This window comes from Babylonia areolata, chromosome 5 (assembly GCF_041734735.1).
Source record: "Babylonia areolata isolate BAREFJ2019XMU chromosome 5, ASM4173473v1, whole genome shotgun sequence".
NCBI lineage: Eukaryota > Metazoa > Mollusca > Gastropoda > Neogastropoda > Buccinidae > Babylonia > Babylonia areolata.
In genome coordinates, this window is record NC_134880.1 from 31,308,617 (window position 1) to 31,325,855 (window position 17,239).

At 38.9% G+C, this 17,239-nt stretch overlaps 1 protein-coding gene across 7 annotated transcripts in view; it reads left to right on the top strand.

Annotated features, from left to right (window-relative positions):
* LOC143282022 (uncharacterized) overlaps positions 1-17,239 on the top strand; it is a 231,484-nt gene that overhangs the window by 103,769 nt on the left and 110,476 nt on the right. For all 7 annotated transcript variants that reach the window (XM_076587446.1, XM_076587445.1, XM_076587443.1 and 4 more), the window contains 5 exons: positions 3,144-3,215; positions 6,607-6,672; positions 10,405-10,566; positions 11,128-11,207; positions 11,858-11,954. In XM_076587446.1, the coding sequence (XP_076443561.1) occupies positions 3,144-3,215; positions 6,607-6,672; positions 10,405-10,566; positions 11,128-11,207; positions 11,858-11,954 (477 nt within the window). The remainder of the gene's footprint in view (positions 1-3,143; positions 3,216-6,606; positions 6,673-10,404; positions 10,567-11,127; positions 11,208-11,857; positions 11,955-17,239) is intronic.

The window sequence follows — 17,239 nt, forward strand, 5'->3', positions numbered from 1 at the left end:
TCCAACAGCAACAACAACAACAACAACAACAAATTTAAATGAAGCCAGCTCCAGCGGAGAAACAGATGCATCCTACCTCCCACCCCCCCACACCGGCCCCCCACCGCCCCCCGCAACCCAGCATCTCAACCCACCACCCCTATTCCAAGGGATGAGAGAGAAGAGCGGCCTTCCCAAATATCTGTTTGACAGACTCCAATGAATTCAGAATAACGCTGCCAGACTCTGGATTTCAGAAAGAGTTAGCCACACTGACACAGGTGTAGCCACACTGACACAGGTGTGTAGGACTTCAAAGGGAGTTAGCCACGATGACACAGGTGTGTAGGGTTTCAGAAAGAGCTATCCAGACTGACAGGTGTGTAGGACCTCCAAGGGAGTCAGCCACACTAAAACAGTTGTGTAGGACTTCAAAGGGATAGCCAGCTGACATGTGTAGGACTTCAAAGGGAGTTAGCCACACTGACACAGGGAAAGTTAAACTGATACAGGTAAGACTGCAGAGAGGGCATAGGATAGGGGGAAGACAAACAGACACAGGTATATAGTCTGCTTGAAGATAGAAGTGAAGACATTAGAATATTACATAACAAATACTATGTATAAAGAACTGTAAACTTTTTTTTAAACAGACAGTACTGATGTGACCACAGTGCAAAATTTGTCACTGTCTGACTCTTTGTGAATAATTCAATTTGTCGAACATTATTTGTAAAAAGAACTGGACTTATCCAGAGTGAATATCGTGTTTATTATGCCTGAAGATGTGTTTGGTGATGTTGTTATGATCTGTTGAAGTTGAAAAGTTGTGACAATGACAGGGAAAGTTTGAAACTTTGACAGATCTGTATTAAGATAATAAAATAATTAGATGCTGACTGCTGTGGGTTGCTTAACATAGAATTGTTCTCCTTCCAGCTTGTAACTTTTGGCATAACAAACAGTCATTTCTGATAGTGAGTTAAAATATTTGGATCATATGTAAGTTTCAGTAACCCACCTTCCCCTATGAAAGAACTCATCTGGGGTGACTTTGTGTTTATTATGCCCGGAAATGCAATTTTGTTACAATTTATTCAAACTGGAAAGTCATGATGAAGACCATGAAAGTTTGAAACTTTGATAGATCATGTAATGATCATAAAACCTTGAAATGTGATCCAGGTGATCCCAGCACACAACTTCTGGTTTAAGGCTTGTTTCAGATGGTGAGCAAAAATATTATCTGGATCAATGAACACATATGTGTGTGTGTGTGAGAGAGAGAGAGAGAGAGAGAGAGACGCTTTGACGCTTTGATATTTTATTGTCATTACCTGCATAGGTCTATTGACAAGGGGGTGATAGGGTTAATTCTTATGTCACCACAAGTACCATACCACACTCTGCTTAATCCGTCAAAACAAAACAAAACATGCAAACAAAGAAAAACAAAACAGCTTTTATCGAAATGCAACATCCTTACAGTATGGAAGCAACAAACATTAAAAAAGAAACAAAAACAAAACCCAAAGACAAAAACACCATTACTCGACCATCCATTCTATCAACGATACTGTTCAATGTCTACCTTATTATCTGGCTTACAGTCTGAACATAAGATAGTAGACATTATACATTATTATCCCCCTCATTTACTCTGGTATTGTTCTGAATAGTAAGACTACATCTTATTCTTTGTGCTTCTACAAGAAATTTAGCGATTGACAGTATTGTGAGGTCATCATTAGACGACAAAGCAGAAACAATTTAGCTACATCAGACTGAAAGAACTCGTACTTATCTCTTACCCTATCGAATGATTTACATTGAAACAAGTAATGTTTTTCATCATCTACACTAAAAGCACACAAAGGGCATGGTGATTCTGTGGATGTCCCAGGCTGAAACCATCTTTTATTTGCATTAAATCCAAATGTCCTTAGTCGAAATCTTGCAAAGTTTATTCTTTGCCACTTATCTGTGATGACTGTCAGGAATTTTTCCGTTTGAAATATACTTTTGAATGAAAAAAAACAACTATATTTTTCTTTAGTTTCCATATCAGAATGCCAATTTTGTTTAAAAGAACAAATAAGTCTATCTTTAAATTCCGAAATAAACTGCTGTTCATTTCCCACTTCCTGGGACATCCACACAATTCCAAAACCATGTTCAAACAAAATCTTTTTAACATAATAAGCCCAGTTTTCTCTACCTAAATCCATTTGTAATAACATCATATCATAAGCCTGTTTACACAAACGTGATTGCGGAAGCTTCAATAATTTCAACCAATATTTTATGCATTTGACAAAAGTTTTTATGTACAAAGGATATCTACCCGTTTCCCCATATAATACAGTATTGGATGAGTGAATCGGTACATTCAGAAAACGTTTTATTGCATATGTGTGCACTTTCTCCATTTGTGAGTTTGCTTTTAGCCCCCAGACTTCAGCTGCATACATAAGTACAGGTTCAATTTGTGTATCAAACATTTTCCAAAACAGGTGATAATCAGTCGAGTTAAGCTTTGAGAGAGAGTTCCCCAGCCCCACATCCCTTCCTGACCATCAATGTTTTCAGTTTGATTCTGGTTTTTAAATCAGCAGGAATCACATGTGAGCCAAGAAGGTTTATATATATATATATATATATATATATATATATATATATATGTAAATATAGATGTGTGGGTGTGTGTATGTATGTGTATACATATGTGTGTGTGTGTGTGTGAGTGGGTTCCCCAGCCCCAAATCCCTTCCTGACCATCGATGTTTTCAGTTTGATTCTGGTTTTTAAATCAGCAGGAATCACATGTGAGCCAAGGTTTTGCCTCTTGTTTTAATTGCTGTTTGAAGGGAAGGGAGATATTTCAGATTCTCATATTGAATGAAACAGGCTGAAACATGATGTGTGTTTGTTGCTTTTTCTCTGAAGGTTCTAGCTGTTTCACTGAATTTGAGTGGAAATTTAAATGTCTCTTAGAAGGGTGGTTTTATCATTGATACAGTGTAATCAATTTCTGGGTTGCTTTCTAGTATTCATGACCATTAGATATTGCAGCAAGAACATACAACAAATCTGGCGCAGTACTGTTGAATGTGTAGAAAAATATTAAATATGATTAACATGTATCTTTTCTCATTGATGCACAGATTGTGGATGGCCATCACAGGGACGAGAGAGAAGAGCGGCAACATCTGGAGGAAACCATTCTCAAGATGAGGGTACACAGACAGTTCACTTCTTGTTCTCATATCTCAGCATCAGCATTTTAATAATTTGGTGTATGACTCCATTCCATCTCTTGAAACAAGCACAGTTGAACTGGTTGTTTTCCATGTTAGAATAACTTCAAATTTTGTGTGTGTTACATTAAGATTATGCTTTACTGTATAAAGTTACAGCAGTATTTGTTGCTGCTGAATGCATTTGCACTAATTGTATGTTTTTGTCTCTTTTTAGAGTTTTGAAAAGGATTATATATGAATAGTAATGCAATAAATTAATTTGATAGATATGGAAGGAATAAATAAAGTTATAAAACTATCATTCAGGCTCCAGTACAAAAATAACAGCTAAATTCTGAAGGTGCTGCTGTGAATTATCATCGTTAAACCGAACTTCACATTAAACACATTTGAAATCAGTATAGAATATTGTGAGTCAAGTCCTCTGCTGCTGATAACCATATAAACTAGTATACCTGCCACATGTGGGAAGTAAACTCAACAAAAAAATCTGATCTGGAGAGGGGTGGGTGTTGCGGCACATATTGTCGCCAGCAACAATATGTGCAGGGCGACAGTATATGCTGCAACAGTGGGATCCACAAAGTTGATTTGCCCAAGACATGATGCATGAAAGAAAACATTGCAGAGATCATACAGTATCGGTCACAGCCTGGGTTAACAATGACCACACCATCTGTTGACCTCCACCAGGGCAGACATGAAAGATGTGCCACTGGGAGAAAACCACAGAATATCCATTGAAGGAACATCATCGCTTTTGTCACCTGGAATGTAAGAACACTGAGAAGGTTGGAAAACTAAATGAACTGACCCGTGAGATACACCTGGCACATTCTTGGCTTCTGTTGAGCTAGATGGTAAAACAAATTATGTGGAGAAGAAAGCGCATGTTCTATACCATTATGGGGAAGACGACAAACATGCACATGCAGAGGGGTTTTAGGTCAACAAGAACTTGAAGAATGCAATTCTGGGATGCTGCCCAGTTTCCAGCAGGATCATGACCATCCGCTTATGTATATAACCATTCAGTGTCACAGTCATGCAGATATATGCCCCCACATCAGACCATGATGAGGACCAGGTAGAAGAATTCTACACCCAGCTTCTAACAATCATCAACAAGGTTGACAAGAAAGACATTGTTCAGGCTGACTGGATTGCCACGGTTGATACAGATGCCCAAGAAGACTGGAGGAATTTCTGCGACCCCTACTGTAATGAGAACACCAATGGTAGAGGACTGCACATGCTAAAATTTGCCAGTGATAATGACATGGTTCTTGCTAACACTCTTGGTGAGCATCAACATCCTGATGATGGACATGGCACTCCCTGAACGGTCAGAATTACAGCCAGATAGACTATATTCTTCTAAAGACTGGCATCAACAGGGCTTAAAATAAAGAGCTGACCTTGGCAGTGACTGCAACCTTGTCATAATGAACTGTAAAGTATGGCTGAGGAACACCAAGAGAGGGGAAAACAGCTGTCTCAGATTCAACCTTGACAAGCTGAAAGATCCTGACGTTCCAATCCTGAACAATTCCAAGCAGTCATAGAAGGAAAATTTTCACCGCTACTTATGTTAGAAGAAGATCTTAAAGCTCTCACAAACAAGACACAGGTCTTGACACACAACCAATAGACTTGGGGGAATCTGGTAAACAGTTCTGTGTGGCACTTCAGTGACTCTTCACAGTATTAGGGGAGAAAAAGAAGGATCAGCATAAAAACCATCACTTGACCAGTCAAGTTAAAAAGATTTTGTAAATCAGCTTTTGTCTGAAATGAGCAATGTCCAGGTTGTAATTCTTTTGGAATGAAAATCACTTTTTATCCATATATCTCATATTTCATTATTTACTTTATTTATGTACATGTATGTGCATAAAAGTAGCTAACAGTCACAAGAACCAGCTGTATATCATTTGCCATCTTTTTAAATATTGTTTGCTACCCATGCTCCACTGTAGAAAATAATGTAAATTTTCTGAGTATAAACTCTTGCCATGAATTGTTGTATCACTTCTCACATTGCATTTTAATAATTACTGAAAAATATTACGTTTCACATTTTCACTCATTTTTTTCTTATCAAAAGTGTATTCTGTCTCTCTTGCTGTCTGTCTGTCTGTTTCTCTTGCTGTCTCTCTCTCTCTTGCGTGCACATGCTTTCTCTCTCTCTCTCTCTCTCAATATGTGTGTGTGTTTGTGTGACTCTGTGTGTGTGGTGACTCTGTGTGTGTGTGTAAATTTCACGATCTATTATAAAACCTTTTTTTTTTTTCAGTTGATAAATTATTATATCTATTAGTTTTAATATATGACAGATCACAAAGTTTACTTTACAAAGAACATGAAACAATCACCAGAACACAAATGCAGTAAATGTCAGTCAACATCCATCATCAGCCGTTCATATATAAAGTATGTAAGTTTTGTGGATGGGAACCATTTCACAGGCATAATTATATGTCATTGAGGGACATTTCTTCCTAGCTCCAGTCAGCTCCTGCTTGCAGTAGAGTATGTGGTGGGGAATTCCAATGGTAAGATCAGGATCAGACAGCAGAGATATCATCCACTTACTAATGCCTCTTTCAGAGAGCAGCTCAAATTTCCTGCACATTTCTATATCTTTTGGGCCTGGTTGATTCTAGGATATTTTATGAAAGGCAGCATTGACTACAGCCCTATCCATTAGTCTCCAGCCAGAATGGATCTCCACAGCACTATCATCCTCATTGATCATTATGAAATAAAGAAACATTTTAAGCCATTTGCATTTTGAGCTAAAGAAAAGGGCAAGTTACTGCTTTTCATTTTACAGATGCACAATGAGAAGAAGCACGAACCCTATTGAAACACATATACACACATGCACATACACTTACATTAAGCCAATACCTGTTTGTGGCAGCTTGTTCTGTTGGCTAAAATTATTACTGACTATACTAATACCATTGTAATCCATTGTAATACTGTTATATTGCGTATAGCTTGCAAGAAAATGACGTTTAATGTTAATGGCAAATTCACTTGTTTGTCTCACTGACTGGTCATGGTCCAGATCACGTGGAAGTGATACATTATTTTGTCAGAGTAAACCTGCTTTGATATTGCTGTCTGCTTGTGCAGTATCTTCATTATTGTGAGCAAAGTGCTGCCCTGTTCTCAGTGTCCTTCAGTCATTGGAAAGCTGTATTGCCTGGATGTAACAGGCATTGAATGTAACAGGCATTGCTTTGGTGCAGCTCACTTCTTACATTCCATCTTTCTTTCCTGGTTTGGTTTCTTTGCATAAACATTAATGGCTTACACCTGTTTTCTATCTGTCTTGGCTGTGGTGGTATCTCATCAGAATGAAATGAAAGGCCAGAAATATGACAAGGAGCAGTTGACCAAGAAATGCCAGGAGATTGAAACAGTGAGTATTGCCACACACAGATCTGTTGTCTGCTGAGTCAGACATGTGCGTCTATTTGTGTTATGATAAATTAGTCAAATCTGGCATGGGTTAAAAGGAAGAAAACAAAATATCTTTTTTTAAAGTTTTTGAATTTCAAAGATTCTGAAATTCAAATGGAAGAAAAAAAGATGGAAAAGTAGAATGACTTATCACAGGACTTGATTCTACGTTTGAATAACTGAAGCAGTCACATGTATCTAGATTTTGAAGTTCCATATTGGTGTAATATACTCTTTTTAAGATGTATTGCGATATCTGTATCAAAATCAAAATTGGCAGATTCCTGACAGTGCTACAAACGTGGGGGTTAAGTGATGGTTGCCACAATGCAGTACTGTTTATAGTGTATGAACTTTCATCACTTTACTGCTGAATTTTTTAATTCTTTAGAGAATTCATTTCATAGAACAGGGTTAAGTGCTGTATTACAGTCAAACAAAACTATACTGTAGTCAAACATATTGTCAGCGCAATGATTGGCTGTAGCCAAGACATGAACACGGCCAAAGAGCAGACAAAAAAGGTACAGGTCACTGAACTTTTAACCTCTTCAGTGCCCCATGATGTATATATACATCCGCAAAAAATGCTTTGCTATTTTCCCCATGATGTACATATACATCTCTGTCATTTCCAAAATTTTTGCAATTCTGTTTCAAAGTTGATGTATACCAAAAGCCACCACTCAGATAGCTTCACATGTCTGCTTTCATTATCTGTGAGGAGCAACAGACAGTCGTGCTCAGTATGGTTATTACTGAATGTTATTGTCAACACCTGTCTCATTACCCTTTCTGTTATTACTGAATGTTATTGTCAACACCTGTCTCATTACCCTTTTTGTTATTACTGAATGTTATTGTCAACACCTGTCTCATTACCCTTTCTGTTATTACTGAATGTTATTGTCAACACCTGTCTCATTACCCTTTCTGTTATTACTGAATGTTATTGTCAACACCTGTCTCATTACCCTTTCTGAATGGCAGAAACATCCCCAAACCTTGCCCAAGTGGCAGAAACCGACAACTGTTTCATGAGGCTGTAGGCAGATGCGCTCACAAACCCTCTTGCACCAACCTCAATGGCAAAGTATAGTATAAATAAAGTACACCTGACAGAAATCCGAAAACTTCTGAAAATGACCATTTTTAAGAAAGAAGATTACCACAAAGTATTTTAACCTTTTCGCTGCCAGGAAAATAAGATTTAAGTGAAATCTATTTGCCAGGGGTTTTTTTCACAAAAAAACAGGTATAAATTTTCAAAAAATTCTGTGCTCTTTGTTATTGGAGAAAGACCCATAAAAGTATATTTTTTCTGAAAGGTAAATGAATAAAGAATACAAAACACATGATGTTTTCCCATTTTATATATTTTTAGTGACATGCTGTTGTTTTGAAATCAGTGTTTTGTTTTTTGTAAAATTTCAACTTGTTCATAACAAACATTAGTCAGGTAATTTGCACTAAAATATCATATTTTCTGGACAAATGGATATCTGCACACACAAAATCATACTAGAACAACCACGATAAAAAATGTGGAAAAAAAAGAGGCAGATATACAATGCATTGTGACTTCTCCAAGTGATAATATGGATGTGAGGCCATGCCCCCTGTCTTCACCCTCCTCCTCTTCACCCCTCTCCCACAGTCACTTTATCCAGATCTCATCAGACCGCGTTGGCTGAGTGCCAAGAAAATCGCTCACACTGTGTTTTGCTAATAATTTGGTCACTTTCTGTCATCTGCTACAGCTGTACAGCTGGCATCACTCACAGGTAGTCGTATCTTGGTCACTCTCTTGATTGCACCCTTTATTTTCTATCAGATCGTACTATAAATGTTCAACAATGTCTTCTCCTTCGAATTTACGCTTCAATTCTTTCTGAGCATCAGCTAAAGAAAGCAATTTTGGTTGATTTAGTTACCCACGATCGCATGTCTTGAGCATGGCACCAGTCCGACATTTTGTTCAGCGAGCGAGGAAAGGAGCAAACACTGCTACGGTAACCAAACCAAAACGTTCAAATAAAGGACTGCCTCATGATGTAGATGGTGTATCCAGCTATGAATGGAATCTAGAAAGATTCCCCAAGCTAAAGCTACCGGTATTTTTGTCAATGAACTGAATGCAAACCAGTGAAAAGTCAAAATATTTCGATGATGTGTTATCTCATCATTGTGGCAGCGAAGCGTACATGCTTGCAATGATGTGTTATCTCATCATATAGGCAGCCAAGGGGTTAAGATAAGTTAAGAATAACTTTATTATCTCATTAAGAGGAATTACATCCAGTGCGGCAAAACAAAAATAGACAAGTACTCAACACAAAAACATTAAACACAACAATCATATTTAAAAAAAAAAGAAAAAAAGAAAGAAACAAACATATAAGACATTCATATAAAAGTATTACATGTATTCACTTAGAATTTTGTAATTAATCATTATTGTAAACATGTTGAAAGACACCAACGTTAACATTGCATGTATTATTTTGCAAATTAATTCAGCACATTGTCACATTTTTCAGCTTGATACTATTGAAAATAGCTTTTTATAGAGAATAAAACAAAAGTAAGAAATGTTATTTACTCACTTAGCATGCACGCACACACACACACACACACACACACACACACACACACACACACACACATCTGGCTCTTTAGAATTTAAAAGGTGATTAAAGCGTGGGATAAAGGTTTTCTGTGCTCTAGATTTCAGTTTAAAAGTTCTTTAGTGTGGTCCTGATGGCCGCAGCTCAAAATGCTTGCCTAAGACATGCCTGTCGTCAGTTGCTACTGCTTGGCTTTCTGAAACACTTGTCTTTCATACAGCTTGTTTCACTTACACAACTTTACTGCAGACACCTATTACATCATTCAAAACTTGCTTCCTCCTCATTCCCAAACTTCCATACCAGCACATACATGAAACAGTAAGCACAGATTCAATACAACACCAGGAGTAGTTCTGGAGATTTTTTTAATTGATAACCAATATTCCTTAATTTCTGCACTCAACACCTCTGTCAAAAGTTTGCTTATTATCTAAAATAGTCCCTTGTTCAATTGATTCACCATCTATAACAAGGTTAGGTACATGCAAGAGGTCTTCGAAAATCAGTCAACTTTTCTTTTGTCTTCAGAACGTTCAGATCCATATAGTTCTCTTCACGCCAGGAACAGAACATTTCTGATTCCACTGAAATAGACGGCACAAGAGTTGTGCAGGTCTTCAATAGCCGAGTCATCAGAATGACAGTTTCCATCATGCCTCTGCAGTCATCAGTGTTTAATGGAAATAGGACTGGGGACAGCACCATACCTTGAGGAGCACCAGTTGCAGTAGTTTTGAGAAGAATGGACAGATTGAAAATGGACTGAGTTCTGCTGCAAAGGAAGCTAATTATCTAAAGAATAAGCTCAGGATTCACATCTAAACCCAGCAGTTCGAGGGCCAGGAGATGAGGTGTTAATAGCGGAAGAACCTTTTGTTATTTAAGTGAAGAAAAGCATTATGAAGGAGAGTTAAAATAGCATCGTCAATACTTCTGTGTGGTTTGTATGCAAACTGAAGAGGATCAGTGTCCTAGTTGGTGAAAGATAACAGATGGCGAAGAATTTTTTTTTCAAAGGGTAGGCAAGTGTGATATTTGACAGTGTAACTCTTTCACTTTAGAAATTGAAAAAAGCCAATGATGAAATCCGAGGAGGAATCGGGAGACAGCACAAAGACATGGAGACGTGGAAGACCACTTGTGACAGGCTGACATCCTCTGTCACACGCAAAGAAACAGAGTTGCAGAACCTGTCAGACAAATGCCACAACCTGGAAAAACAGGTAGCTCTTTTTTTTGTTTTGTGTTGCCCTCTTTGGGTGTACATAAGACCATTGACACTGAGATGAAGAGAGAAGCAAAAAATTGAAATTACTTCAAATGAAATTATCTCATAACATTTTAAGATCCTACAGAGACTGATGAAAAATATTCAGAAATGTTTTGTTTTTGACCTGGAAATTAGAATAATATTTTGTTTCCCCAAATTTGTTTTTTATAGCTGTTGTCTGTTTTGCTTGTGAGTTGCAGTATATTATGATTATAAAACCCGATTTTGAAGTTAAGAAAATTACTTTAAGTACTTTTTCAAAGAAAATATACACGTTGTGAGTAGTAGAGTGCGTGCTTAGCTATATATTGTTTTGGCACCTTGACTGTTTTGCACAGACTTCGTCTTCTAGGCAGTCATTTTGTCAAAAATTATTTACCGGGTATTATGAAGCCACGAAATACCCATGTATCTTACCATCTGCATAGAGGGTTATTTATTTATTTATTTGGGAGAATGAGATGAGTATTTATTTTCCGTTTGTCATGATACATGCAGTGTGGTGTGCTTTCAGCTCTCCAGAGTGCAGGAGGATTTGAGGCAGTCGAAGGAGAAAGAGGAAATCTCTTCTGATGTAAAAGAGGACCTGGAAAGGTAAACACAAGAGACAGTTATTGATACACAGTGGAAGAAATATCAACAAGAAACTGCCACTCACACAGAAGACTTCATCCTGCTTATCTTTCCAAGAAAAGGCAATGACTACTTGGTCCTGGTTAGGATCTGGTTTATAAGCATGCTGTCCTCTTATTTGATGGAATCTGTTGATGAAACTTGGCAGGAATAGTAATAATAATAATGACAATAATAATTGTTATTATCTTTTTCTTGTGCTCCCAGAATTAGCCATATTTTCAAGGGTCAGCTCAACAGCTTTTATTTAGGAACATAGAATATTATGTTTCATGTTCTGTGTATATGGTCTGACCAATACCAGAGAAAAATGGGTGATAGAGATTGGGTAAGAACTTATAGCAACCAACCAGATATACAGTGCTTTGAACTAGAGGTGAAAAAATCTGTGGTTGAACTTAAATCCATGACCTCTGTCAAAGGTGACAGGTGTGTTAATGATTGTTGGGTTGTTCCTGAAACTGAAGATTGCATGTCTAGCCTTCTTGTTTGTTTTGTAGAAGAGGGAGCTCTGTGATGCATTAGCTGTTAGAATACAGTTGTTATATGTTCATATTTCACAGTGCTTTCTTACAAGTGTTCTGACTAGCTTTGATACTGTTTGCTTGCAGATTACAGGATGAAAATAGAAGGTTGCTGCAAGAGAAGGCAGAAAATGAGCAGATGTTGCAGTTGCTGGAGACACAGAGGGATGTGCTGTCAAAGAGTGTAAGATTATAATTCATTTTCTCGGGACTGTTTTTGAATGTTGAAGTTGGTGAATCAGAAACACAGTCATCAGTAATGGAAACAGTCCAATAGATTTAGATCAGAAAACAGAGATAATTGCCCCTTAGCTACTGAACTTGGAAAAGGTCTGTCAGCCCATGATTTCTCGCATTCCCATGATGTCATTCCCCTCTCACCTTTTCTTTCAATGTGTGAGAAAGCATGGGAAGTCCCTTATTTTTATCAAAAACATTTTGTCATTTGGGTTGGTTTCTTGTCTTTTACCAACACAAATCTTAGAGAAAACTGAGAGAGAGAAAAAGAAAAGAGCAAGAGGGGTACAACAACAATGACAATCATGATAATGATGGTGATGTTAGTTACTCAAGGAGGTGTCACTGCATTCGGACAAATCCATTAGCAGATGTCTGACCGGCAGTGTAACCCAACGTGCTTAGTCAGGCTTTGAGGAGAAATAAAAAGTACATTTATAAACAAATAAATGGATGCATCATTAAATTCATGAATGAATAAATGAATTAACAAATAAATAAAACAAATAACATAAAAGAGTAAGCAGATAGATAAATAAAATGCAGGAAAAGAAGAAAAATATAATATGATAAATAAAAAGACAGTAATGATAATAAATAAACAAACAAATAAGCAAATAAATGTAAATGAACATACAGATATGCACACACACACGCACTCACACACACAACTCAAGTAAGGACTATATTGTTTAAATTTAGATTTGGGTATGTATGGGCAATGCAAGATTCGGGTAATATTGAGTATTTTCAAAGGATTTTCAAGGACAGACTAGAAGATGATTTTCGCCAAAGCTCGCATGAATCTGTTGTGAAAAGTGATTACCGTAAAGTTCGGTCTATTGAGCGCACTGGTATATAAGCCACACCCACTAAATTTTGGAAAAAATTTAACTTCATACATACATAAACCACACTGGCTTATAAGCCGCACTTATTTCCGGTACCGGAACACATTTGTATTTGTATTTCTTTTTATCACAGCAGATTTCTTTGTGTAAAATTCGGGCTGCTCTCCCCAGGGAGAGCGCGTCGCTATACTACAGCGCCACCCATATTTTTGTATTTTTTCCTGCGTGCAGTTTTATTTGTTTTTCCTATCGAAGTGAATTTTTCTACAGAATTTTGCCAGGAACAATCCTTTTGTTGTCGTGGGTTCTTTTATGTGCGCTAAGTGCATGCTGCACACAGGACCTCGGTTTATCATCTCATCTGAATGACTAGCGTCCAGACCACCACTCAATGTCTTGTGGAGGGGGAGAAAATATCGGCGGCTGACTGTGATTTGAACCAGCGCGCTCATATTCTCTCGCGTCCTAGGCGGACGCATTACCTCTAGGCCTTCACTCCATACTGATACTACAGAAAAGCTGTCAGTACTGTAGGTTATGAAATAAACACAAGTGGGAACAACACAAAGAAGAGCAAGCGAAAATACTGCCAGTGCCACAAAAAAATAAAAAATAAACACAAAGAAAATAAGATCCATAATTTAGGGATAGTCACATTGATTCAACGTCATCCAGCTCAGTAAATCCACTGAAATCTTCATCTTCAGTGTCTGAGTTGAAGAGAACCAGCACAGCTTCCTCCGCCATCTTGTCACTGACTTCAGCCTCGCTTTCACTTCATGAACATGAACGCAAAGTAGAGGTCGCTGCTGGTTTGCTGCTTGCACTGTCGTCTGCTAGGTTGATCGCCTTCAATTTGAAGGCTGCATCATAGGCATTACGTCGCGTTTTCAGCATGATGAGGGTGTAGGCTTGAGCAGAGTAGAACTGAATGCTGATCTGAAGGCTTTAATGTGTGGGGGTTTGATTTATAAAATGTGAACAGTTAGCACACTATCCTGAAGCTCATCCAAAAATTCATGGACAGAAATCATGATTTTGATGAGTTGAAGGGCAGCTAAGAATAGACGAGAACGTGACACTCCCGGGATCGTTAAAATCCTCAAATAAGCTGCATCATTGTATAAGTCACAGAAGTTGAAGCTGGGGTAAAAAGTTGCGGCTTATAGACCGAAATTTACGGTACTGTTTCCAGAAATTATAAGAGCAAATTACATTGGTGAGTTAGACAATCATGAGCATCGTTGTATTCTGTGTCTGATTAAGTCAAATCGTCTGCCACTTGATGGAATCCCTCGTTTTGGTAATCATTTGTCAGATCCAGTTTGTAAGTATTGTAATTTGAATAGTATTGAAGATCTTGTACATTTTCTTTTTGTTTGCCCAAGATATGCAGCATTACGTAAAAGATATATACCGCTTTATTATTACCGTTTTCCATCATCTTTTAAAGTTCATTTGCTATGTAGAAACCTGAGTGGGAAGTTAGCCTTCAAGGTTGCTATGTACATTTGTGGATCTTTGAAACTCAGATGTAACACTTAATGTTTGATGTCTGTATGCTCACCTTGTGCTGCTTATCCCATGTAGAATTTCACTTCTCCTGTCCATATGGGCCAGATGGCCTGAAAAGACTGCATTAAAATTATTGTTATTGTTGTTGTTATTGTTACACACAGTATCAGTATCAGCAGCTCAAGGAGGCGTCATTGCGTTAGGACAAATCCATATACGCTACACCACATCTGCCAAGCTGACGCCTGACCAGCAGCATAACCCAACATGCTTAGTCAGGCCTTGAGAAAAAAAAAGAGAAAAAAAAAGATAATGATAATAATAATTAATAATAATAATGATAATAATTATCATAAATAAAAATAAAATAAAAAGACAATAATAATGATGTTGTGGTTGTCTCGTTCGTCATTTATTAGATGGATTTCCCCGTCTCCTCGACAAAGGCAGCAGCACGTCGCAGGTCCTCCAGCCCTCCGTAGAGCTTCCGGGCCTCTGGGATTGGGTCAGGCCAGGTTTTCTCTCGGAGCGCTTGGTGGAGCGGGCAGGACTGCAGTAGATGTTCTGTTGTCTGGATGCCTATTCTGCAGGGGCACTGCTCTGTGTCGCTGATACAGAGTTTCGTGTATAGGTGGTGTTTCAGGCGATTGTGGCCTGTCCTGAGCATGAAAATGACTACCTGCTCTCGACGAGTCAGCAGGTAGTACGGGTCTGCTCTGTTATGGCATGTATGCTGCTGCTTCCACTTGTTCTGCAGTTTGGCCTTAATGACGGTCCTGGATTCAGAGTAGCTGGTAGACCTGTCCATCTGCTCTTTCGTAGTGCCTTCCTTCGCGAGGGAGTCAGCAGTCTCATTGCCAAGCACGTTGCAGTGGGAGGGAATCCACTGCAGGGTGACTGTGTGACTTTTGCAGAGGGAGGCGAGAGAGGAGGGCAGATCATTGAGTTCTGGATCTCTGTGGGACCAAATAATAATGATAAATAGGTAAATAAGCAAATAAAAATAAAACATGCAGACACATGTACACACACACACACACACACACACACACATGCATAACAGATACGCAACAAACATGCAGTTTCACAGATATGAAAGCACAAACAAATGCACATAAACGTACACGAGCCCCAACACACACACTCACACACCATCTCCCAAATTACCCTGCACCTCCCCACCCCCTCCACATGCTAATTTCTAGGCTATGTATCGCAGCTTCCACGGCACACACGCACGCACGCACACATGTACACATGAATATACCCCCACCCCCCACACACATATACAGATAGATATATGCACAACCGCACGTTCCAATATTCCATTGCTCCCATAGTACAGACATGCATACACACACATACCTCATCCTCTACACACACACATACACACACACTTACGCTCATGTGCACAGACCTCTCCTGACACGTGTACACTTACACACTCGCGCACGCACGCACGCACGCTCGCACACACACACACACACACACACACACACACACAGGTTGCCACTGATTGGCTGCAAGAGGGGTTGGAAAAGATCTCTGATGCCAGAAACATGGCGTCTAGAGTGTTGCTTAGTCTATTTTATTTGGAAAAGCCCACAGAGACTTTGTTCCGTTTTGAAGAAATTTGCGCAGTGTTGGTTTGAAATGGTGCCAATATTCGTTTGATTTGCAAAGCATCGTGCTCTGCCTTTCATGCCAGACTTACGGCCGCTCCCTCTCTCTACCTTGATTTCTTTGAGGCGATCGATGGTGTGATGTACCTGTTCATTTTGGTATTCTTTGACTTTTCTGAGGATTTCCAATTTTCCTGGATGAAGGCCAAAGGTATCGAACAACCCCACCTCTTCCTGCTACATCAATCACTCATTCTCAGTGTGATCAACTACAGGCTTGGGCTAACAACACCATCTCAGAGCAGCCTCCTGAAATTAGAAAGAGTTCAAAATGAAGCTATGAGGCTTTTTGGAGCAACAAAAGACACGCCTATGGAAACCATGCGATACCTGCTTGACTTTTCTTCAGTCCAGGTCAGAAACAAGTTAGAACAGGTAAGACCTACTTCAGAGCATTAGAAAACCCTCAAAACGCACTGCAGGATGCAGTCAAGGAACCAAAAGGCAGCCGTCTAGGATGAGGAAGATCATGGAAGGGGCAAGCAGAAGACACAATCCAGCTAGTATGCTGACTACAAGACCACAGAGAAACAAAAGAATGGGAGGAAAACCCCAAAAACCTCAATCATCTGTTCAACACAGCTATTTCACCCACTCTGGGAAGACATTGTCGGGAATGGCCAGAGGGAAAAACTGATGCAGAAGTGAAGCTACTCATAGAAGAAAACAGTAAAGAAGAGGATATCATCACATACACAGATGGCTCAGTAACCAAAGACCAGTCCGGTTGGGGATTCACTGCGAAACAAAATAGAAAAACAATTAGGGAAGAGAATGCTGCCTACAAAGTCACAACATCCAGCCTAATGATGGAAGTTGAAGCTGTGACAAATGCTATCCAGTGGCTATCATCAATCCATATTCCTGGAAATCAACATGCCATGATTCTAACGGACTCAATGACCCTCATACAGAAAATTGAAAGTGGAATGGGAAGCCCAGAGTGGCATGAGGCAATGCGCAACTTTCAGATTCAAAAACTTGCATGGTCATACTGCCTGGGGCATGCAGGTGTTAAGGGAAATGAGTAAGCTGACAGACTTGCTGGTAACGCAACACACACACACACACACACACACACACACACCAGATATGCAACAAACATGCAGTTTCACCGATATGAAAGCACAAACAAAAGTGCACAGGGCCAACACTACACATAAAGCACACTTGCCCCGCCACAT